This window comes from Lotus japonicus, chromosome 6, assembly GCF_012489685.1.
Source record: "Lotus japonicus ecotype B-129 chromosome 6, LjGifu_v1.2".
Taxonomy (NCBI): domain Eukaryota; kingdom Viridiplantae; phylum Streptophyta; class Magnoliopsida; order Fabales; family Fabaceae; genus Lotus; species Lotus japonicus.
In genome coordinates this window covers 62113627-62137568 of record NC_080046.1, presented here as the reverse complement: position 1 = coordinate 62137568, position 23942 = coordinate 62113627, and the positions used below count along the sequence as shown (strand labels likewise).

Here is a 23942-nt window from a genome sequence, read left to right as displayed (position 1 = left end):
AGAATTTAATAGACTTAAAAGCAACATGCAAAATAACTGACCTGAGTTTGAAACCTATTTGGTTGTCATATTGTTCCAAGTGTTTAATTTCGACAAAAAAAAAACATAATTATTGCATCAGCCTTGACAGAGACAATGTATCACATTACATTATAGATAAATTTGATAACTTTTACATCACACGAACACAAGAGGAAAGAGCATTAACTATTTAACAAAATATCCAAGGTTTTAAACCTATGTATATGGCATTATCATAATTTACTAGATCAAGTAAAATATTAATAAGAAAATATGACCAAATAAGAATAAAAGCTTATAAGACTGCACCCATGCATAATCTACTAGTCATGTTTAATATTGTCTATGTTTCAAAATCCATCTATAATTAACTCTACAATCGAAATCAATTATGGGAAGTGGCTTATGCGAATAGTTTCTGTGTATCAGAATATCGTTTTTGAGAACAAATAAGTTACCTTCATACATGCTATACATCAATGGAAAACGATAAACCTTCCAGAGCTTGTGAGCCCAAGCGCGGTGTTGGTGAGTTGACACCAGTACACCAGTGTGGGGTTGGCATGTCTTATCTTGGGGATAAGCATCCTAAGGACATCAACATCAAAATTGAAGAAAGACCATGTTTGCTTCTAGGACTAAAGTAAAAGGTATAATTTCGGCGTTTACTTCATTCAGTGATTGGCTCCATTAAGGAGCAGACAAAGGACAAAACCACCACATCATGATTTGACTTGTAAAGAATCATATCTTCTCAGGATTCATCTTATCTTCCACACCAATTTAAAAATTATCATTTGCCGTCCTTACCTGTTTCTTATTCCAAAATAAAAGTGTCTTTAGTCTTTACATCTCCATTAACTTATACCACTAAATATTTTTAACCACAAAGAATGCCAACTAAACTACTGGCTTATAGCACAGTGCTAGTCTATATCAGTTCTGAATAGTATAATGATGCATCATCTATATTTTCCTTTGGTGAAGTATATCTGTGATCCAGATGTTTATAGGATTGTTGGAAGGGTTGTTTTCACTGCAATTTTTCTTAGTTTTTGGGTAAGAAAAAGAAGCAACTTCATTAATCAAAGGATGCCAACTACTAGCTTATAGCGGAGTGCTGGTCTATTAGCATGTTTGGATCAGTTTCTTTTTCCTCAGAATCAAGCACTCAGAAACTTCTTCCCATAATTGATTTTGGCTTCAAAATCAATTGCAGAATTTCCAAACATGTTCTATGTTAGTTCTAGAAAGTAATGATAGATCATCTATCTTTCCCTTTAGTGAAACATATTTGTGCTCCGATGATTATAGGATTGTTTTAAGGGTTGTTTTCACTACAAATTTTCTTAGTTTTCGAGTTAGAGAAAAAGAAGCAACTTCATTAGAGGTGCTATCAACCTTCATAAGTATGCAAGAGATTACAAATTATGAAGTGCTTTCTAGTGAAGAAAAAGGTACATTGGATGAAAACTTCTCTTCTCATAAAAATCCATACATGTACTAGGGACATAAGATAAAAAAGGATAAAACAGAGAAGAGGATCACAATAGAAGCCTCTCTACAAATCCATCTGCTTAGAAACTCAGTTCCATCATGGGGATTGATCCACCAGCTGCCACAATCTGTTGCTCAAGCTGCAATAATTGTCCACGAAACAAATATAAGTAACAAATCCAGAATATTGGAATGTGCTTAAGCTAAAAGTTTTTTTATCTAGTTACCCTGATAAGTGTTTCAAGCTTATTCTTGACAAGGCAGTACTCTTGCTTCACTTGTTGCAGACACCTGAGGCACCTGCACCAATTAGAATTTTCCATGATCAGACCATGAACTAGCTTTGTCATTCAAACTTCTGCACTCATTTTTAATTCTTCAGGAGACCAAAATTATCAAACAAGTTATCTGAAAATTGAAGATTAAATACTCACGCGTCTGTGTTCTGTTCCTCACAGAAGTTGCGAAAAGCAATGCAGGCATTTTTTACCCTTTGTGCCCCAATGCTGTGCATAAGACAAACAAATTTGATTCAGTACCAAGACAATGCAACAGACTAACAAAGTTTAACATTAAACAAAGTTGTATTACTTTTTAATTTTTCTTAATTAAGGTTCAGCTGTAAAGCTTGATTAGTCTACTGTGATTTTCAGAGAAAAAACACTACTCGTTTAAGAATCTACAGCTACACAAGCATAGCTGGTATGGCACAAAAAGTCCTATTCATTCAGATTCTGTAGGTTTTTTACATTATTTGCTTGCTTTAATAAAATTGTATACCTTGAGCTGCTACCCTTTAACTGATGAACGTGAGCATCAACTTTTTTGAAGTCAACACCTTTCTGCTCTCTGCACAGGAAAAATCCCAAGAACATGGAAAAAAAATCATGCAAATGTTCCAGCCATCAATTAAGAGCAAATGTCTAATAACCAGCATTCTATAAGCATGATTGTATCATGGACTTATTTTTTTCTAAATCAATTATGGCACTAACATAAGCTTCTCCCATAATTGATTTTCACTCTAAAATCAATTGTACAATAATTTCCAAACATGGACTAACTAGTAAAGATCAAGGGAAACATTTAAACAAGGATAATACTCACAGAGCAAAAGAGAGATCTTTGAGAAGCCTCTCAGAATCTTCAAAAAAGAGAGACACCACTTCAACCACAAACTCAGGGTTGTTCTCATCTTGGAGCTGCTGAAGTTGCAGAAACTGACCATCCAGGAAGCCCTTAAGAAGACAACAAAGAAGAACACCCACCAAATCAAACAATGGAAAACAACACACCCCCAACATCTAACAATCACAATCCCATAAAAGAAAAAACAATATATTTTGTCACACTGTCTTATTTGCCTTACCTCCACAAACAGGGATTTGATGTAGTCCACCCACTGTCTCTTCATCTGACCCGCGTCCATGTTGTTTTTGCCTATGTTTCCCTGTTTTCACACACAGACAGCACAAGCTGTTTCTTGTTATGTTACAGAAACAGTGTGACCCAGTTGATTTTTGTGCTACAAGTTTAGATCTTTAAGGAAATTATAGCTGAATGAAAGAGTGAAAGAGATGAAGGAAGTACCTTTGATTAGAGGGCAGTGGAACAAAGATCAATGTTGGTGTTGGTGTTGGTGTTTGTGTATTCGTTTGTTTGGTCTGGCCCCGGAAGAGAGTGTGTGAATGAGTGACACCGTTTTTATTCCTCCTCTCCTCTGCAAACTCAGGACCCCACCATTATTCCCACTTGCTTTGCATGTGTCTAGTTTGCAATTCACATGAGTTAAAACACAATTTTAACATAAATATACAAGTTTTAAGAGCATTGACAATCATAAGCAATTCATGTAAATTTGACAATTCATGCAAGTTTTTAATCATATGATCATCCTATGAAATGGCTGCTTGCCTGCTTGTGCAAGCAACATCTCTTAATTTTATTCAACCAGGATTTCTAACTACACGTGTTTAGGTACATTTTCAACCCACGTTAGCGCACATTTTAAGCAATAGAGTTGGATTTGATGAAATGATTTTCACGTTCAACCAAACTCAAATACAAATATAGACGTGCTTCAACGAGAAAAAGAAATGAGCAATGTTGTTTAAGGTTAAGAAATGTTGTAAGCAACCATCATTATGAATATTGTAAGAGATAAAATATTTCAAGGTTTGAAATCATGAACCATTAGTTCAAAAGAAATAAAATCATGAACCATGTTTATCTCATCTTCAATATAATCCTAAACCAATTGTCAAACATTTATATAACGAGTTGAAAATAATTTCGGAAAATGAAAAATGCTCTCAAAATGTGGAGCCAGATTCAATAATAATACTTGATTGAAATGAAATATTTCAAATATTAATAACTTATATACCTTTTTTTACAACAATTCTAATTTATTTATTATTTGAAATTTTAAAATAATTTTAAGTACACCCTTCGGTCACTATTATAAGCAAAAGTTTACTTTTAGATTCATTCAATAAATGATGTATGTGACCATTTTAATGACCACATACATCATTTATTGAATGAATCTAAAAAACTAATTTTTACTTATAATAGTGACCGGAGGGTGTATAATATTAATAGAGTCTCGTATCCCCTTGACTTGAAACAATGCACTAGAATTAATTAACATCCCAAAAATCCATGGCCAGAAACGTGACAATGTGGAAAACGAAATGCATCTGTCGATAAAGTATCTTACAAAGCTGTCATGGCCCATGTCTTTTTATGTTTTCATGAACAAATGAAAAAATTATTGAGATTAAAAATGGAGAAAATATCAATTTTATAAGAATGAAAAAATATTTTATTCCAAGTATCATCCATTGCATTAGAAAAGAGGTGAAGAAAATATTAAAAATATGGGAGCACTAGCAGCCATCCCTCACTTTCAAAATGCAATGCACTTGGAGCAGCATGAATCTCTTGGGGTTAAGAGTTGAGCAGCATCTCAATGGGGAGGGACACAAGGACCACAAAATATGGGCATCTTTCTCATTCTTCTGATTTGACAGGATTCTTTGTGATCCCTGTCCTCCCTCTCAATTATATGCTCCTTGACAAAATGACTCATTGAGATTTGGAAGGCTATGCTCTCTCCCAGTGTCTATATCTCTAATTCAGAGTTTGCTTTTGTTTTTCTCTTATAATTAGGACAACAGTTTGTTTTGTCTTGACATCCAGGTCTAACAGCTAGACATGTCCAACAAAAATTGTCTCATGCTTCCAAGTTAAGGTTGTGGTTGTAGTACATAGGTTAATAAATATAATTAATCTTTTGATTTTTATAAAAAACATCGAGTTTTTTATTATATTTCATATGAATACAATTGTCCGCTACTAATTATTAGGGGTGTACAAGGGACGGGTTGGGACGGGTTTTGGTTAAACCTAATCCGGCCCTAAATATTGATCGGGTCAATTCATAGACCCTAACCCGTCTCTAGACCCGAAGCAACCCGACATTATGCGGGTCAAATTTAGGATGAGTCTATGTAGGACGGGACCGGGTTGGCCCGAGGGACAATAAGTTTAAGACTATTTGATACTAATTGTAAAATTTAAAGATAATAATATACTAAAAAAGTTATAAGTTGGAACTATTTTTTAGAAGAAATAACTTGAAAAAATCCAATTCTTTTATACTCTATTGCACTTGAGAGGTTTACATTTTATTTGATCATTTCTTCACTTGTCTCACATATGCATAATACACACACATGATTTTCTCTTGTTAGAGCATGAAAGTGTCAATAGTTTGACCAACGTTTATTTAATTCATAAGGTAAATGTTAAACATTTTAATTTCATCTACATGGTAAGATAAATTTGAGCACCATGTATCACATTTTAATCATTATAATAAATTAAAATTTTATAAAATATATATGTGGGACGAGCCGGGTGACCCGAGTGTCAACCCGAACCCGACCCGAAGTTGGGTAACTCAAAGATCAACCCGAACCCGGTCTCTTTTAATGATCGGGTCGGGTTCAACCCGGTCCTAAAGGCTTGGGCTGGGACGGGTTGGCGGGTAACACCGGGTCTTGTACACCCCTACTAATTATTATGAGTTAAGTTGATTAAAAAAATCAATTAATACAAAATGATGATTAAAATGGAAAAACTACTAAGACGCCAACTAATAGGAAATGAAGGAAGTAAAGAACAAACAACGCGTTAATGTTTAAGTGTTAAAGAACGAAAATGACTAGTGAACATATAAATTAGGGGTGACCGATTTTTGACACATACATAAGCGGCGGCTTTTACTCGTAGGGTTGTTCCCCTGAGGCTTATGGACCATACAACTTATTTAACCAACCTAGTGAATAAACTTAAGAAAATATTTCATATTAATAAGCTTTTGAACTCTCAACTCTCAAATGTATATTGTCATTCCACAAAAGCAACAATTTCACAGAAATATATTGATAAAATGAGAATGAGAGGAAACTATAACTAGTGAGAAAACTGATGTATACTTCCTTCTGTGTTCTACATACAAAATAACCAATGAAAAAATGGTGAACCCCACATTACCTACCATTACAGCTTCGCAACTCATAAAATGTACCTCTTAAAGTGTGACAATGACACTGGAACACTATCTGAGAGCTAACCATTTATAAAGGGATATATAATATATTACAGTCCAAGCAAAAGACAGAATACAAATGGAGGACCATTCGAAGTTAGAAAAAGTGCCAGAAAATATCATGTGCAATCTGGAAAGCATTCAGCAACACATTAACATGCCTTGCAACTTCTCATGCAGTAGCCAGGAAGACCGGCAGATCCAACCATGTACTCAGGATTATTAGTACATTCTCCAACGGCAGCCCAGCTCGCACAGCTTTCATGATGATCAGTGCAGTCCCCTCCAGCCTTCCTATCAAATGAGTCCACATGAATCCACTTTGTTGCTGACCATTTCTCACCTTCGATTACGGGGCATCCTGCATGGAGACTCATAGTGTCTGGGACAGCATTCGGGTAGAGGCTAAAGAAAAGAAGTGCATCCCCTCTTCGCGGTTTCACTATCAATGGACCAGGTGAGGAAGGAAACAGAAAAAAAAAAAAAATAACATAATTTCACTGGCAGCAAATGTGGAATTACAGAATAGTACAGAAGAAAAACCATTAAAGTAATTATCTGTCCAGTTGCCTACCTGCTATTCCTTTTTTGGCACACTCAGAGAGATCATCAATTGTCTCAGATCCTCTATGACGAGGAAATTCCTCTACCTAGAATTATAAAGTCATTGAAGTTAACAACTAGAAGTAGAAGGTAGAAACATTTTCCCTTGCAAAATTTGGAAAGTTTAGACACTTCAGCTATGAACACCCAAGTATTTCGTATGATAGAAACCAGAGATGGATAGAAAGAGGGGCAGGTGGGGACACGGCTAAAATAAAAACATCTTGCTGATTAGAGAACATCTCAAAATATGAATAGTGATCTTAGCATGCATCTTCTACAAGTACAGTAAGAATATTTTACATGGAAAAGAGGCCCAATCAAATCAAATACAAACTTCTAAATTCTAATTCCTCATTTTTTTGCCCAGTCAGTCACTGGTGAAAAATGAGAGAATTCAGACGTAAACATAATCCTCAGACAACGACAAGACATTCTGTCTCACTCAAATATTGAATCATTCATATTGATTGGTTCTGTTGACACGAGAAAATTATCTAAGGATCCAAGCTACACCTCAAGGCCATTTAAGGAGATGCCTAGAAAAATAAAATGACAAATTATAGCAGCAATGATTTACCAATTTTATATTTTTTATTCCACGCAAGAATGTGCATTAAATATATACAAACCTCTGCATTAGGGAACACTGTTTCACCGCCTCGGGTCACATTAGTGAGATACATGAGAACAGTGGCAACACGATGTCCACCCCGAGCTATATTAACTTTATCAGCAAAGAAATCATAATGTGGGTCATATTTCTGCCCATGCTCATATCTTAATACTTGTATGTCTTCTCCATTTTCTGAAATTCAATAATCGAATACTGTTAGTAATCATATATTGCCTCTTTGTTCTTATTTTTAATGTTTTCCTTTTGAGGCAAGGGGAGTGAAGAGAAGCTGCAAATGCATTTTCATTAATTAACTCATCATACAGATAATTATAATTTATGAAGATATTCTTTTTGATGCATGATTTTATAAAGATTATTTGCATTAAGATACTAGTGATATATTTAAGAGTAAACTACTTAGACTCGAATGATTCAATACTTCTTCATTTGGTCCCTATATTTCTGATTTTCTCCAGTAAACTTTGAATGCTTTTAAATTGTTTATTTCAGTCTAGGGACTTGCTATGATGTCCTGATGGATACTCTGCTTCCAGTGAATTGTCCACCATTTATTATTTTACAATTAATGTTTGAAACTCTAGCAAATATAACAAGTAGTCAATCAAATCTTTGATGTAGATTCATTAATTAAACATAGAATGCACAAGATGTCACTAAATGGAATCGACAACAACAATTTACTTATTGAAAATTATTAACTGCCAATAGCTTCTTTAATGTAGATTCATTAATTAAATTTCGACAAGTTTAAAGTTCATAGTGACACTTCACTAGAAGCTTAGAGGAATATATAATTGAAATATAGGGTATTCCAGATATGCAGAATAAGAAAGACTTAGGAAACTTTGAAGGGCTATGGTAACTAGTAAGCATGCAGATGGAAGAGATAGAAAGGAAGGAGCCCTAAAATTTCAAAACATCATAAATCATCGTAACTCTGAAACCCAAAATTAGCATCACAGTTCACTCCTGAATTCATTAGCTTATGTTCTATTCAACAAGTAAACATATCATGATTAGTAGACCTGATTCTTCCCTCCTACTTTCTTTCAGCACCCTAGTCTAAAACACTTAATTTTAAAGCCAAAGACAGCAGTTACCAAAACAACAAGTGATGAGCAAATATACAGATAATAAGTGCAAATTCTCACTCATTCTAATTTTTTTTTAATTACAAAAATGGTAGAGCGGAGAGAAAGCACCTCCAGACTACCGGGCAGGGCGCCAGTTGCATGCTGGGGAGGCCAGCAGAGGCCCACTCCTGATAGGAGCGCCGAGGGATCTCCCCGAGGAGGGTTGCCCACCCCAGGGGATTCGAACCCTCGACTTATGGGGAGGTGAGAGTTGAACCCAAAACCTGAAGCTAGTTGTGCCAACCCATGTTGGCCTCACTCATTCTAAATGATTGACCCAACCACAATTAGACAATCACAATTATTACTGTTGACCCACCCACAGCTGTTACAGATTTTAATCAGGATTTTATACATGCCATACCTTTTGGAAGAAAAGTCCATGATGAAATCTTGTCCTCTATACCAGCAACAATGGGATCCTACAAAAGAAGTAAGAAAAAAACTTCATAGAAACCACTCAGCAGAAGTGATTGTGATTGTGAATCTCTAACACTGGCACATCAAATTGAATGATAAATCAGCAAAAATAGAAAGGTGAGAAGGGAATTGGAAGCAACCAACCTTGTTCTTGGAAATGAACATGCCAGAGCTTGTTCTGACATCACTCAACTTGCTATCACCGGACAAATTATCCGCCACCGCGGATCTCTTGAGCTCCGATTTGGCTAACGAAATCAAGTGATCGCATTCCAATTCGGTGAGGAAACCTTTGTAGACGAAAGCTCTGCACCGCATTCCAAAATCGTCGTTATCATTCAATTTCGTTCACATTTTCACTACCAAACTTCATCAGCAAAAACAGAGAGATAGAAAGAGAGAGAGAGAGAGAGAGAGAGTGTGAGAGAACCTTGGCTTCCATGAAACCTGCTTGACCTTGGAAGGATCGATGATCGCACTTGCGGAACCTGCGTAGGAGCTTCCCGCTCCATGGGATTCGTAGATCAACGACACCAACGGTACCAACAAACACCAAACCCTACCAATCACACTCATTTCTTTTTCTCTTAATTTCATTCCTCTACTTTGCTTTGGGTATCTTGTACATTATCATTTCATTCTTACCTTATTCTTATCTTCTTAAGCTTTGAACAAATTAATGAAGTGTTTGACTTTTTGAATGCTTATTCTCATAATTGATGTAGATTTTTTAAATAATGAGTGTTATGATTGAAATTCTTTTTTTTTAATAAAGTATTCTCGTAGTAGTCCAGAGATTAATTATCCTGAGGTTCGGAGATCATATTAAGTGGGTAAGTATCTCCCAACAATTCATTCTTAATATGCATAGTCTAGGGAACGAACTCATCTATATGTTTAAGGAGCTCGACTATCTAAGACACTACTTAACAAGTTAAGAGAGGCATGTTAAATACGATGAAAAAGATTAGTTTCTTCTTCTAGTTACTCAAAGAGTAATGTAGAAAGGGCAACAAGTGCATCAAAGCTCCCCTTACGTGCAGGGTTCGGGGAAGGGTTTGACTATGTGATCTATTATTGTATGTAGTTTTATCCTGATTTTCACATAACAAATTGTTTCAGGACTTAAACTCGTGAGTCTGTGACCTTAGCCACATGGTAACCATTTTTGCCGCTAAGGCTCCTCTTGACGATGAATTTTAGGTTTATTCAAAATAAGAAATTGTTTTTTTGAACTCAAAATAAAAAAAGTTGTTTATTACTAGCTAGCATGCAGTTGCAATTGAAAGTGTTTTTTCTGTTAAATAAAACAGACAAAGACAACTGAATATTAGATATAAATCATTTTACATGAATTATACAATCTCAGAAATTTCCTTTGGATAGAATAGAACTACTTGTGGTTACATTAATATAGAAAGATCAAACAACTAGCTGAAAATGGCATGATTAGTTGAGCATGATCACTGGAGCTGTGTGGAAGAAAAGATGGAAAACTGTAATCCCCATTAAGCAAACCTCCTGAAGGGTTAAGTGGGGCTCACGAATTACACCCTAATTGCAATCACGATTTTGATTAAACATTGAACAGACACATAAGGTTCTGCCTCTTAGTTTCTCTTTGGTCTTTGTTAAGCTCTTCAACCCATGTTATGGATTGCTCTGGATCCACAAGTGGAATCAAGTCATGTGCTGCAAATAAATTACTGCTTTTCTATTTCAGCTTCTGTAGTTCCATGAATGATACATCTGAATCACAAGCCATAATCTACTTTTCAATTTCATCTTCTTTGATGGAGTTACTTTCTTCTTTGATGGAGTTACTGGAACTGGAGCCTAAAATAGTCTCCATGTGTTTCTCCCTCTCACTCAAAGTGCTTTCATTGCTTTCTTCTTCTTTGGTAGAGTTAATGGAACTGGAACCTAAAATAGTCTCCATGTGCCTCTCCCTCTCACTCAAAGTGCTCTCCTTGCTTTCTTCATTGGTAGAGTTAATGGAACTGGAGCCTAAAATAGTCTCCATGTGTCTCTCCCTCTCACTCAAACTCAAAGTGATTATTTTATTGCTTTCTTCTTCTTTGATAGAGTTACTCGAGCCTAAAATAGTCTCCATGTGTCGATCCCTGTCACTCAATATCTTAGTTGAGTTGTACTCTTCTGCATCATAGAGTTCTTCAGAGTATGTCCTCTGAAGTTTTGACTTCTGCCGCTCTTTTATCAATTTCAAGCCGTCTTCTTCACCTTTTAGTATTTGTAACACCTGCTTTCAATAAAGATAAAAAGTAAAAATCCTTCTATAAACTTTAAAATCAATTATGGGGAGAAACTCTAAGTAGCTTCTACATGCCAGAATTGATTCTGACAAAAAATGCTAGTAAAGGACATGCCTGGCTCATGTGCGGTCGCAGAATTGAAGACTGGTCTATGCACAGAGAAGCTGTTAAGATTACTAGTTTCATCTGCTCTTCATCATAAGCATCAACCATAACTGGATCTACAAGCTCTTTGGTGTTATTAGAAGATAGCAAAGGTTTTGCCTGCCATGATTATTGATAACATAGTAAGTAGATTAGAAATTTAGAATGGACATTATTTTCAACATCATCATATATTTTGTATGTGTTACAGCATGACATACCCACATCACCAGACTTTTCTGTGAGCTATCCAAAGCTTGTCTTCCAGTAATGAGCTCTAACAATAGCACCCCATAAGCATAGACATCAGTTTTTTCATCTACTATGCCATGCATGAAGAATTCAGGAGGAAGATATCTGTTGTGACATGAAAAAAGGAAAACAGAAAATAAAAGGGTGAAAAAAGTTATCAATTACTAAAACATGGAAAATTTGGGTGAAACTGTTATATATACAAACCCAAATGTCCCTTCCACTTGGGAAACAGTGTGGTGAGTCCATTGATCAGGTAACCACTTTGCGAGGCCAAAATCAGATATCTGCATAGGATTGAAGTTAAAATTGTAGTGAGAAAGTGAAACAATTAAGAATGTAATCTGATGTTGAGCAGAAGAAGTTCATGATTGCTGAAAATTGTAATGTTCCATAATCAGATTTTTCAGGCTTAGTGCATGTTTGGAAATTATCAATTGATTCTCACAAAAGAAAATATGATACTAAAATGCAATTTAGAGGCACCTGAGGCTCAAAATCCTCTGAGAGCAGTATATTAGAAGCCTTGATATCTTTGTGAATAATCCTCCTTTGACATTCCTCATGCAGATAGCGAAGGCCCTCAGCAGTTCCCAAAGCAATCTTATACCTGATGTTCCAATTCAGTTTCTCCCTTGGTCCTGAAATCATCATGCAAGAGAAGAAGAAACCAACTAACTTTTATTTTCCCAAGAAACTTGTCTCTCATTACAGAAACTTTGAAAATGGTAAAATACCATAAAGTATGGATGAAAGGCTTCCATGTGGAGATAACTGAAGAACAAGAAACATTCCCCCTTCAACACCATATCCAATCAATCTAGCAATGTTGGGGTGGTCCACATGCACTATAATGCCAAGCTCAGACAAGAAATCTGCAGTCATTTCTTCTTGGCACCCTCTTGTAAGCCGTTTGATTGCAACAAAGTTTCCATCTTCCAATTTTCCTAAGTAAACCTCAGCATAGCCTCCCTCCCCAATTAAATTATCTTCAAAGCGAAACATTCACATAGAGTAGCATATCAGCCCAACAAGCATGATTTCAACATCAATTTTTAACCAAATTCAATTCTATCGAAAATCAATTCTGATATCTCTAATCCAAACACGCACTTAGATTATCTAACAAAGCAAAAGCCTTTTTACCCAAGAGTGAGTTTTGATTTTCATACCATGGCTAAAGTCATTGGTTGCAGCCTGGATCTCTGCGAGAGTGAAATTTTTCCAGGAAGATTTGAAGCAGTACATATCAGAGTCAAAAGATGACTGAAGAGCTGGTGAATTCAGAGATGGAATCAAGTCCTCCCTGATTCTTTTGCTCTTTCTTCTAGTCAGCTTCGGAACATTTTTGAGAGGATGAAAGGTTTGGAAAGGCATTTGGGATCCTTTCTTTAGTATTTTAAAGAAACCGCGCCACTGGTGAGTATTGCTTTCAGAATCAGAAGTGCTGGCCCTGGAACTCGTTTCGGATTCTTGACTTCTTGGAGAGGACTCGGGTAACCCTCCCTCTTCAATCTCTAAAGCTTCCAAGTCTAACATGGTATTAATTCAACAACAACATTAGTACAATAAACACAACATCATCATCATCATCAAATAATAAGGTTCAACTTCAACATGTTTATTATAGCACATTGTCTCTTGAACAAACAAACAGTTGGAAGACAGAAAAGTGAGAATCAGGGCAATTTTTACCAATGTTTGAAAATGAATCAGAAAAGCCAGGTCGTGGTCTTCTGCCTCTTAGAGAAGGACCCTCTTTTAGTTTCAATTGTCTTCTATCTAACTTCTGGACGCCATTGCTGCCAATATAAAAAACAACCAAGAATGTGACATCAAGACATAGATATGAATGAACAAATCAATGTTAATTAAGGAAACATGAACAAAACAAATAGAAAACAGACCATGCATCTGATTGAACAGTTACACAATTGAATGAACGAACACAAACACACAATGGCATGAAATGGAGCTAGCAGAGATTGTTGTTGTTCAGGGAATAAGAAGAAGAACGACAACATGCAACAAGAAGAAGAATGGAAAGGGAAGGGAAAAGAAGTTACCTGGAGGAAGGTTGTGGTTCTCGTTGATCGTTCATGGTGGCCAATATGGCAAAAAGAAGAATCTACGAGAACCAAAAGGGTTAACTAGCAACGGGAATGACGCGCACGCATAGATTAGACTCAGAGAGAAAGAAAAGAGACAACAACATTGAAATGAAAGTAGCGGCTCGCATGATTTTTCTTACAACGTTGTTTCTTTGTTTGTATGTTATTACTTCCACACCGATTTTTCATGCCACAAAAACGGCTTTATTAAGCTTAGCTTGTCATTCATTCATGGTTGCTTCTTCTATATGCAAATTTGGATATTCTTGGTACTAAAAAAGTGTATTGAAATCAAAATGTTAAGATAAAAATAGTCAACGGTTTGTTGGAAAAAGGACTCATCAACTTGCTAGCACGTAAGGATGGATGAGCAACCTTTGATTTACCTCCCACGTTTTGGCGCGTACGTGGAGAAGGTGTGTAACCAACCAATGGCATTTTTAACCAATAACAAATTATAATAGTTATCCATTTTCTTCCACTTGTAACCAAAAAATAATAGCTATCCATTATTGAACAATATTTTGCAGAATTAACAGTTTAAGAATATAATAGTCATGTGGAGATATACTTTAACCAAAGCCTTGCTTTCTGATGCATGGAGCCTGCCAACTCTTAAGACGAAGATTATCTTAGTTTGAAGCAAGTATTCATGGACATTCGTAAAGTGCACACGAGCCGACGAGCGTGAGAAAGGAAAAGAAGTGAGAGAAGTAATGAATGTGATATATGATGTGATGTGATAATAAAAGAGAGATTAAGAGAAAAAATAATGTGTCCGTGAAGAATTTGATTCCCTACAATCACGGAATTCTTAAATTCACGCGGTCAAGAAATGGGAGTCATTCAATCAAAGAATTGACGACTCAAACTTTAAGCTTATATATGTTGTCTGATCTTGATGAAATATATGGGTCGGCCAATCTTGACCAAACGGTTCAAATTTCTTGACTGCGTGAATGTGTATACGGTTTGGCCGTTTAGCTATATTAATGTAAGGAAAAATGAGAGGAAATCAATAATGATTTTCGTTTACCCGTGATTAAAAAAAAAACTAGCAAATTAGATATGCAAAAGTCTATTATAATACTATTTTTTCTTTATATATGTGAATTTAAACATGGAACCAAGACCATGTATATAAAGGGAGTTGAGTCCCTTTCACTTGAAGGAACTCATGTTGGGACATAGTTTCAAATCTTAATAAAAACAACTGGAATGAGAAGCTACATTACTGTTAGTTTATATTCCTCCATGTTAGCCTTGGATGAAACATAGTTTAAATCCCCTAAAGGACAACAATGTTCACTAACTTTTCTTATCAAGAGAGTCACTCATCAATTCAAATTTACGGGTCTGGAAATTCAAACAACAATCAATGCCTAATTTACTGTGGGAAAGAAAGGTGCTAAAGTAGATGAAATGTCATCAGTTGCTAGAAAAACAAGGAATAAAATTAAGTGAAAATCTTCCACCAGAAAAAGTTAATGGACATTGCGAGTAATCAATCCCTCAAATATAGTATAGAGGTCCTTATTTTCAGGCCCAAAGATCTCATCAGCTTTCTTTAATGTCTCCTGCAATTTTACACACACACATAGACAGGCAGTTATTGACTGAAATTTAGATACAGAACTTCCACAGCAGCAGGGGAGAGGGTAAAGGAAGCAAGAGGATTTACCTCTTTAGTTTGTTTATGTGAATTCAGTTCCTTCACATTTGCTAAAAATGCACCAAACTGCTCATAATCCAAACGGCTCCTAATAATCACAATCAGCAGAAAATAAGTGAAGAACTCAAAGTATCAAACACAAAATTGAACTTTTGTGCTACTAGATTGAAGTTCTGTTTCTTAGAATTACTTCAAATTCAAAGAAGAAAAAATTAATATGAAAAGATATTGTTCATCAGGTTTTGAATAAGTATTATGTAACAGGAAGTATTATTTTGATTTGAGAAGCAAAAGAAGCTGAATCTACTACATTAATGTGATGTTAATCTGAAAATTGTTTGGTAGCTAAAATTACTTAACAAAAGTGGTTTTGGATAGCTTAAACCAATGGTCCTGAAGTTGGAAAATTCAGCAGAATTTCATGCTTTTTGAAACCTTATGTCTTAAGTTCAAACACAAGCACCCTCACCTGACTTGGCGAAAGAACTCCTTTCCATCCACTCTTGTTCGTGCTGAGACAGAGTAAACAAGAAAAGCTTGTAAGATCCATGAAAGTAATCCACTATGAAGTGGCGAAACAAATCATTTTTAAAAGCAGTTTGCTAGCGGAAGTGCAACAAAAGCGCGGATTTGAAAGAACTCACCAGTTTGTGAACCTGTGCCGGAGCCTGACATGGAACCGTGACCTGAGGAAAACACTGAACTCCTATCATCATAATTTCCTCTTGGAAGTGAAAAGGAAACTGCATTCCGCCTTGGAGACACGGGTTTTGATGATGTTCTTGTTGGGGACCCAGACGCAGAAAGACTAGGAGGGGATCCAGGAGGTGTAAAGCGAGGGGTGTTAGTTTGGGATGCTAAGAGGAGGCTATGTGATACTCTCGGTCTTGCAGCTGCAATTTTGGTAATAGAAGCAAGAATGGTCAAGAAGCAATTTTGATTATACAAAAATATGTGCACATTCCTCCACTATATGAAAGTACATACCATCAGACTCGCGTTCCTCAGCAAAAGAATTTCCTGTATCAGAAGTATAGGTTCCGGATCGTATTGAAGAAGATCTTGAAGGCGGCAGAGAAGCATCTTCATCTTCAGTAAAATTAGAACTTATCAAAACCAGAAGTGAGAAAAATTCAAGCACTAGCAATCTAGCATCCAATTGGAAGGTTAAGGTAATAATAACATTGATTTGCTTTCAGCTTATTCAGAAAAGTAGGACTAGAACACCATATTGGGAAAATTCAGCCAAAAATTGTGTTGTAAGTTGTAACTAGCTAGATTAATAGATCAAAGGACAGAAATTGGAAGTACATATTTAGCACATGAGTTGATTGAGTGAAAGTACCTCCGAGCTGCGATGTTGAAGTGATACTTGCCTGACTTTGCAACATAGCCGCAATGCCGGGTGCTCCTCCCTACACCAAAAAACAGAACAAGCCAAATGTAACATCCCACAATAATATGGATTAATAAACAAACGGTTTTTCTAACCTACACGAAATTAATGTTGCATGTATTGTATCATCATTTATCTCCCTAACGTGTGAATCTATCAGTTTCCAAACATAAATTTAGTCCTTTAGTTTCCTATGGTGACAAATAAGTCCTTCATTAATTTTATTTTACTTAAACCTTTTAGATTCCCATTTTCTAAGTAAAGTTTCTATAAATTATAAATATCATTTCGTTCAACACTCATCAATCAAACTATTAAATTTCACTCAAAATAAAAAGTAAATCCTAAATTTTTCTCTTTTTTAAACCATAATATCACATCCTACTAAATCATTCAAACTTTAGTAAAATATTCACTAAATTTCTTTTATTTTAAATCCTAAATCTATAATTAACTCCAAAACATTAAAAATAAAAAAATAAAGATTAAGACGAGTACTAAATTTGCTTAGGGTATAAAATATAAAATATTAATTATCTCAAATAAAGTAACAAAAAAAAGGAATTTGGATTCTCTGCAAATTTCCTAAATTTACACAGTCAAGTAATCTGACTCGTTCGATTAAGATCATTTGGCTATAACTAATAACTTTAATCTACCGCTCAATCTTAATAAAATATATAAACCGACTGATTTTAATCAAACTTTCAATGCGTGAATGTAGAGTATATCCCGAACTTAAGAATTAATCCTAATCCAAAAATTAATGGTGATTGAAAGAGAGTAATAGCAACGTACAGAAGTTTGGTCATCCTCTTGAAGTGAGTGCATAAGCGTCCTTCTGAAAACCTCCAACTGCATGCATTTTCAATCAATTTTCAATTCACATCAACAACAAGTCAACAATAATCATCCACATTCCATCGCAATTACGTAAAAATGAAAGGACCAAAACCGAAAATTAATAATAAAGTAGCACCTTGGAGACATCTCTGCTGAGCTTTCTCACAGTATTCGAAAGCGAAGCATTCTCCTTCACCAACCTCTCCTACAACAATCTCAACCAAAACACAATTCAAAATCCAAACCAAACCTTGTGCAAATTGAACCGGGTTCAGGGGAAGGTTCGAACCTTATCCTCCTCAGCACGAGCGAGCTTCTCTGCGGTTTCAGAGAGTGCAGCGTCGAGAGGCTCCACCTGAGACTGAAGCTCGCCGATGACCCTCTCCTTCTCGGCGAGCTCAGCGCGCAGAGCCGACGACTCTGACTGGAGGGCGTTGACACGTGTCGACAGCGCAATGGAGGTGATCCTGCGTGCCACATCCAGTTGCTCGAATGGATCGGACGGTAGAGCTTGCAGCAGTTCCTCAGGAAGATTGAGGTTTGATGAACCACTGGATTCTTCCATTTTTGTTCTTCCTCTTTTATGTTTCAATGCTAGCTGCTATGCTTTGTTTTAATTGTGGACATTATACTTTTTTTGCTATTTGTTTGTTTAAGTTGTTACAATTGGTTTATTTTGTTTTGAGTTTGTGTGCTGAGATAGGGTTGTTGTTTTTGTTCATGATTTGGAGTGGGAGGTTGTAGAAGAAGCATTGGATCATGAGATGGGACAGACAAGTGTCATGGAAATGGAATATGTTTTGTCTTTTATCTTTTTTTTCCTTTTAATTTCTCTTGTTACCAAAATATGTGGTCTCATAAGGTTTGGAAAGGATAGGATTTCAAGGAGAGACAAAGGGACATCAGTGGTTATAAGTGCATTTCAAAAGCCAGTTTTCTCATGTTTCTAATTATACTTCACTTCAAGATAAAGTAAATGGAGAATCATGTTTCCTTATGTTTTATTTTCATAGATAAAAAACTTGGTCGAGATACCCTGAGACTAAGGTTGTCAAACTCTCGAGTTGACTCTTAAAATCTTACAATTCTACGTCCTCAAAACGAGTAAACTCACAAGTAAATTCTAAAATTTCAAGAATGAAGCAAACTCTTACTGACTCGGTAAACTCGCATAGACTCTCGATTCTATACCAAGTCTACGAATCATGGAGAAAACTATTTTTTCTCTAAATTCCCAAATTAAATAGGGTAATTTTGGGTTTTTACAAAAAGTTTTCAATAAAGACTGAGAGAAAGATAGTGTTTTTTTGTCGTCGCTTCAAATTTTGAGCTATCTCTAAGACGATATTATGATTTATGCACTTTTCGTACTTTGATCGCTTGTGTATTTTATTGAAATTTGCTTTATAATGAAGTTGGATGTTGAATTATTTGGTTAATGTATCCTTAGTGGTTGTAGTATGTATTCTTTATATACCATGACATATTTTATTAAGGATTTTATTTTGGTAGACTCTTACGAGTCTAGGAGTTAACTCGACGAAACGAGTTTACCTCACTAAAACGAGTTTGCGTAGACTCTCGAGTCTGACAACCTTGCGTGAGACTACTCCTCCCCACAAATCATTTCTTTAGGTTTCAATCTTATGACATCAATCTTATGACATCAGTCTTGGAGATTTAACTTGACAACACCTTAATTTTTTTTTTTTGGTAACATACGGGGCTTAAAGCCCAAACTACTCCCTTCAATAAAGGGCATCATATACTATATAATACTTTCTTCGTCTCTAATTATAAACTAAAGTTGTAAAAATCACGCTTATTTTTTTGTTTTATCGGAAAAAAAATCATGTTTATTAAGAAAGTCTTAATTGATGCATTGATTTTCAAAAAAAAAGGTATAACTTTTCATATTTACCCCTATTTAAGATAACAATTTCTAAACACTATACTACTAATGGTGTTCCACTACCAATAAATGCAAGGGTAAATATGGAAAGAAATATTAGTTTTTACATAGTTAGTTTATATTTAGTGACATCACATAAGTCTGAGTGTTAGCTTATAATTAGGGACGGATGAAGTAATTTCGAAGCTAATAAGTGACAACTTCGACACGTGTCACCACCACATCCAATGTCTTTCTTTATTACTTTTCTCTCTCATACTATTTTTAGTAGCTAGGTGATGTCATATTTATGTTTTTATATTTTCAGTTATTTAAATAGTCAATAATAATTAATTGTTTGTAACAACTCATTTGTGGCTTTTCTACCATTACTAGACATTTATAGTAAAGATTCTTTATTTCAAAAATATTCTAACAAATGAAATAGTGCATAACCCAAAAATCACATTTTTACTGTTCAAACTATTATTTTTTTAAATTAATAATATTTAAATTTTTATGTTAAAATTATAATGTATAAAAATTATTATTACCGATCAATACTTTTTATATTTTTTCTTTTACTTTTCATACTTTTTTTATATTGAAATTAAAATTAAAATCCGATACTATATTAAATTGGTCATAATCTGATCATTTAATTTTTCCTTTACTATTTATTTTTAAAAAAAGTCATAAGCCCAATATGTAACGACCGAGAGAATTTTTAAGGATCCAAATGTATTCAATTTTTTTTATTAAAATCAAAAGTCAAAATCAATTTTGCCTTGCTAATCCTATTCTATATTGCTATTGATATTTTATATACTCCCTCCGTTTCAAAACTATTGTAGTTTTAGTTTTTCACAAAGTTTAAGAGTTCATTAATTGATGTTATAATTTGACTGAAACACTCTTATTTAATATGAGTTATATGAAAGCGAAAGAATGAAAATCATTGGTCAACTAATTGGTGAGAATTGCGATTAGTGGAAATAAGAGATGGTACTTGGGAGATACAATATTAAATGAGAGCATGGATGGAAGAGAATGAGATAAAATGCTTTGGATATGCAAAACAACAATAGTTTTAGAACAAAACAAAAAAGCTAAAACTACAATAGTTTTGGAACGGAGGGAGTACTATTTTCGAAACCAAAAAGTGGATACTCCGACAAGTGTCACCCCCTCATTCTATGTCTTTCTTCATAAGTTTTCTCTTTCATACTATAATTAGTAGGTAGATGATGTCATATTTATATTTTCTAATTTGTTAGTAATTTATATATTAAATAATTCCATTTAATGTATTAATATTTCATTTAATAGTTATTAATCGCATTAAAATAATTGACTTTTATCGAAAATAACTATTGTATTAATTTGACATTTAATAATTTTTAATGACATTAGAATAATTAATAAAAGTCAATTGTTACTTTCTGCCATTAATATATATATCTGCTGACTTTTTTTAATGAATATATTTATTTTTTATATTACCAAATAAAATAAAATAAATTGAATGTAATATCTTACATACATTCAAAATGATATCAAATATGCCATAAAAATTGATATCAAATAGTTTTAAAAAATTAATTTAGAAATTAACTCAAAAAAAATTGTATTTTATGTTTTCGTACATACACCTCAATGATTAAAATGATTTTGATATATTGATTAAAAACATAACAAATTAGAAAGAAAAAAAAAGAGGGAATTAGAATGTAACTCAAATTAGAAAAAAAAATAAAACTTAAATAGATGATATACGTATTAAAAAAAGAAAAAAGACAGAGGAAATATGAAAAAATTTTATGTATGCTGATAAAATACTCTTATTACATCGTCCGTGCATGACGCGAGATCAATACTAGTTACAACGATCAAGCATAAAATGAACTAAGCAAAAATCAGAGACACAATACAGGAAGAGACGGCTCGTACTTAGCAAAGGAATCAGCCACGAAATAAACTTCCCAATAGAGGTGCTTCCAGAAAACCTGGTCAAAAAAAGAGAGCAACCTCTTAACTTCCTTTAATAAAGAAGCACTAGAATTGGAGTCCATGCAACCACAATCAAGCAGTCTGATAACTAATTCAGAATCAGACTTCACAAAAATCCTCTTAAATCCTCTAACACGAGCAATCCTTTGACCATGAATAATACCCAAAGTTCAGCATGGAGAACAGAACAATTCCCAAGCTTCACTAAGAAACCGAAAAGAAAAACCCCATCATGGTCCCTAAGAACACCTCCACGCGCAGCCTGGGAACACAAGGAGGCAAAAGAACCATTTGAATTCAACTTCACCCAGTCAAAAAGAGGAGGATTCCATTGAAAAACCAGACCCCTATACTAGCACAGTGAACACTAGACCCAACAATTGGATCCAAAGCCGAAACACTATCAGCCCTAATATTACTTTGAGTTCTAGAACAAACTGCAACATGAGAATTACCAATCACTTAAAAACAAACTCATTCATAGTCCGCCAAATAGCTTCCAGAATAAACTAACACCTCACTCCAAGGCAAAGAATCCTTCTACCCTGAAAAGAAAGCACCACTGAAGCCAGGAGGAAGGAAAGAACACCAAACCTCAGCTGCAAAGTGACAACCCCTTAGAACATGCTAATTAAATAATAATAACTCTAAATACAAAATTAAGTGACAGCCCTTAATTAAATAATAGTAACTCTAAATACAAAATTAAAAAATAAAACATTGAACATCGAAAATCAATCACAATTCAAAAAATTGATAATTATTCAATTAAAGTATACTGACAATATATATTTTTACATACATTTATCATATTTAATTATAAATATAAATTCAAAATATGTCTAAGCACTTCTAGATTATTTCTATTTCGATAGAGTCTAAATCTTTCCATCCAACAAGCATATAAAGCATGTTTATTTAACAAGCTTGTAATGCATGATTATATAACAAGCATATCATACATGTTTACTCTCTATATATATGTGTACATATGCAAAAGTTCACAATAAATATATATTTTTATGAATAATATACTTAATAATATTTATAATATAAAAATTATATTATATTTTAAATTTCTAAAAATTCTTATTAATGAATTACATTTATTTAAAATAATTTATATTTAATAAGTATGATTACTTAAGTCTAAGTTTAAGATTCTATTAGAGGAGATCCTCATACTGTGTGACAAAAGGTTGTTTGATCGTCCAACCATGAAAAGAATCTAGGATAGTATCACTCACATGCTGGAAACTGCTGAAACGGGCTCATAAATGTTTCTGTATCTGGCTGGTCATGGAAACAATGGAAAAGAGGGGCGTCATGACCACACTTCACCCTCAATTGTCACCACTAACGTTGAAAACATACATCGTGGCTTTTGGAATGGATTACTGCAGAAGGTGTCGGCACAAGCAACTTTAACCGTGATTTTCAACACGTGTTACTCTGGTTGTTTATGTGGGAATGCTCGAAGTCGCAACCAGCACGAAGGACAAATGGTTGTCATCACTGCGTGCAAGTGGAATGAAACCATTACTGATGGGGTATTTTTCAAAGCTCTGTATCCTCTACTCCATAAGACCAATGAAATGAGTATTGGAGAGATTTACATAAAGATGAAGGAGGCAATGAAGAAAATTGATGGGACACACCCTCAAATTTATTGTCCACCTGAGAAGATGGAAGCTCATGCCCGACTTGTTGGGATCAACAAGAACTAGATTTTTTAGGTGTTTTACTTCTGAACCTCTTATAGCATGACTTTGGGCCTCTTTGTTTATCGCTAGTTTCTCTTTTCTGATAAAATGTTAGGAAACGGAATTGGGGATTTATTGTCTTCAAAAAAAATATATTTGTATTAATATTCTAATTATTAGTAAATACTATCAACATTGAAAAAGTTAAAAATTTAACCTGCTATTTTACTTCTTTGCATTTCATATTTTAAAATAAATATAAAAAATAATCTAATATATGTCTGCGCAACGGTCTAACATCTAGTACTCAGAGTACGTAAGAGAGAAGGTAATAGAGAAAAATGATAAATGTAACAACGTAACGTGATCAGATGAGAAGAGAGATGAGGAAAAAATTAAGATGTCTAAAAAACATTGTTAACACATAAATGATTTCCAAAATGGGCAATATGTGATATATGTACAAATGTAGGTAACATAGTGCAGTGGTTAGGAAAATCTCATATAAAATCTCACAATATGTATAATATGTAGAAATGTTGGAAACAAAGTGTAGTGGTTAGGAAAATCTCACATACATGTAGAAATGTAGGAATCTTAGTGTAGTGTTTAGGAAAATTTCACATAAAATCTCATTTGCCTCGGGCTTTGTTTGTGCCCTTGCGGCCGTAGGCTTTGCATTCTAGACAAAGATTGAAATCCCCTCAGCACGGGG

The 23942-nt window shown here is 34.5% G+C and overlaps 4 protein-coding genes across 5 annotated transcripts; all 4 read right to left on the bottom strand.

Annotated features, from left to right (window-relative positions):
• Positions 1 to 1382: 1382 nt before the first annotated feature.
• LOC130723857 (histidine-containing phosphotransfer protein 1) lies at positions 1383 to 3272 on the bottom strand. Of its 2 annotated transcripts, none has more exons than XM_057575001.1 (7): positions 3109 to 3272; positions 2888 to 2994; positions 2626 to 2756; positions 2299 to 2367; positions 1953 to 2024; positions 1746 to 1818; positions 1383 to 1658 (listed from the first exon to the last, which is right to left on the bottom strand). In XM_057575001.1, exons 2-7 carry the CDS (start codon positions 2945 to 2947, stop codon positions 1599 to 1601), a joined length of 465 nt encoding a protein of 154 aa, XP_057430984.1. In that variant the 5' UTR covers positions 2948 to 2994; positions 3109 to 3272; the 3' UTR covers positions 1383 to 1598. The 2 variants fall into 2 exon arrangements, with proteins under 2 accessions (XP_057430984.1, XP_057430982.1); XM_057574999.1 differs by having other exon boundaries at positions 2888 to 2968; positions 3109 to 3269.
• Positions 3273 to 6001: 2729 nt separating this feature from the next.
• LOC130724231 (probable prolyl 4-hydroxylase 4) lies at positions 6002 to 9609 on the bottom strand. Its single transcript, XM_057575418.1, has 6 exons — positions 9363 to 9609; positions 9077 to 9239; positions 8877 to 8934; positions 7372 to 7547; positions 6711 to 6786; positions 6002 to 6578 (listed from the first exon to the last, which is right to left on the bottom strand). The coding sequence occupies exons 1-6, from the start codon at positions 9527 to 9529 to the stop codon at positions 6289 to 6291; spliced, it is 930 nt and encodes a 309-aa protein (XP_057431401.1). The 5' UTR covers positions 9530 to 9609; the 3' UTR covers positions 6002 to 6288.
• A 600-nt stretch (positions 9610 to 10209) lies between these two features.
• LOC130723110 (receptor-like cytosolic serine/threonine-protein kinase RBK2) lies at positions 10210 to 13928 on the bottom strand. Its single transcript, XM_057574063.1, has 9 exons — positions 13668 to 13928; positions 13297 to 13403; positions 12774 to 13133; positions 12339 to 12590; positions 12088 to 12242; positions 11809 to 11888; positions 11571 to 11706; positions 11320 to 11469; positions 10210 to 11192 (listed from the first exon to the last, which is right to left on the bottom strand). Exons 1-9 carry the CDS (start codon positions 13700 to 13702, stop codon positions 10701 to 10703), a joined length of 1767 nt encoding a protein of 588 aa, XP_057430046.1. The 5' UTR covers positions 13703 to 13928; the 3' UTR covers positions 10210 to 10700.
• Positions 13929 to 14987: 1059 nt separating this feature from the next.
• On the bottom strand, positions 14988 to 18440 carry LOC130723111 (uncharacterized protein At4g15545-like). Its single transcript, XM_057574064.1, has 9 exons — positions 17913 to 18440; positions 17760 to 17828; positions 17579 to 17635; positions 16730 to 16799; positions 16372 to 16473; positions 16029 to 16277; positions 15854 to 15896; positions 15394 to 15472; positions 14988 to 15289 (listed from the first exon to the last, which is right to left on the bottom strand). Exons 1-9 carry the CDS (start codon positions 18186 to 18188, stop codon positions 15197 to 15199), a joined length of 1038 nt encoding a protein of 345 aa, XP_057430047.1. The 5' UTR covers positions 18189 to 18440; the 3' UTR covers positions 14988 to 15196.
• Between the last annotated feature and the right edge of the window lie 5502 nt (positions 18441 to 23942).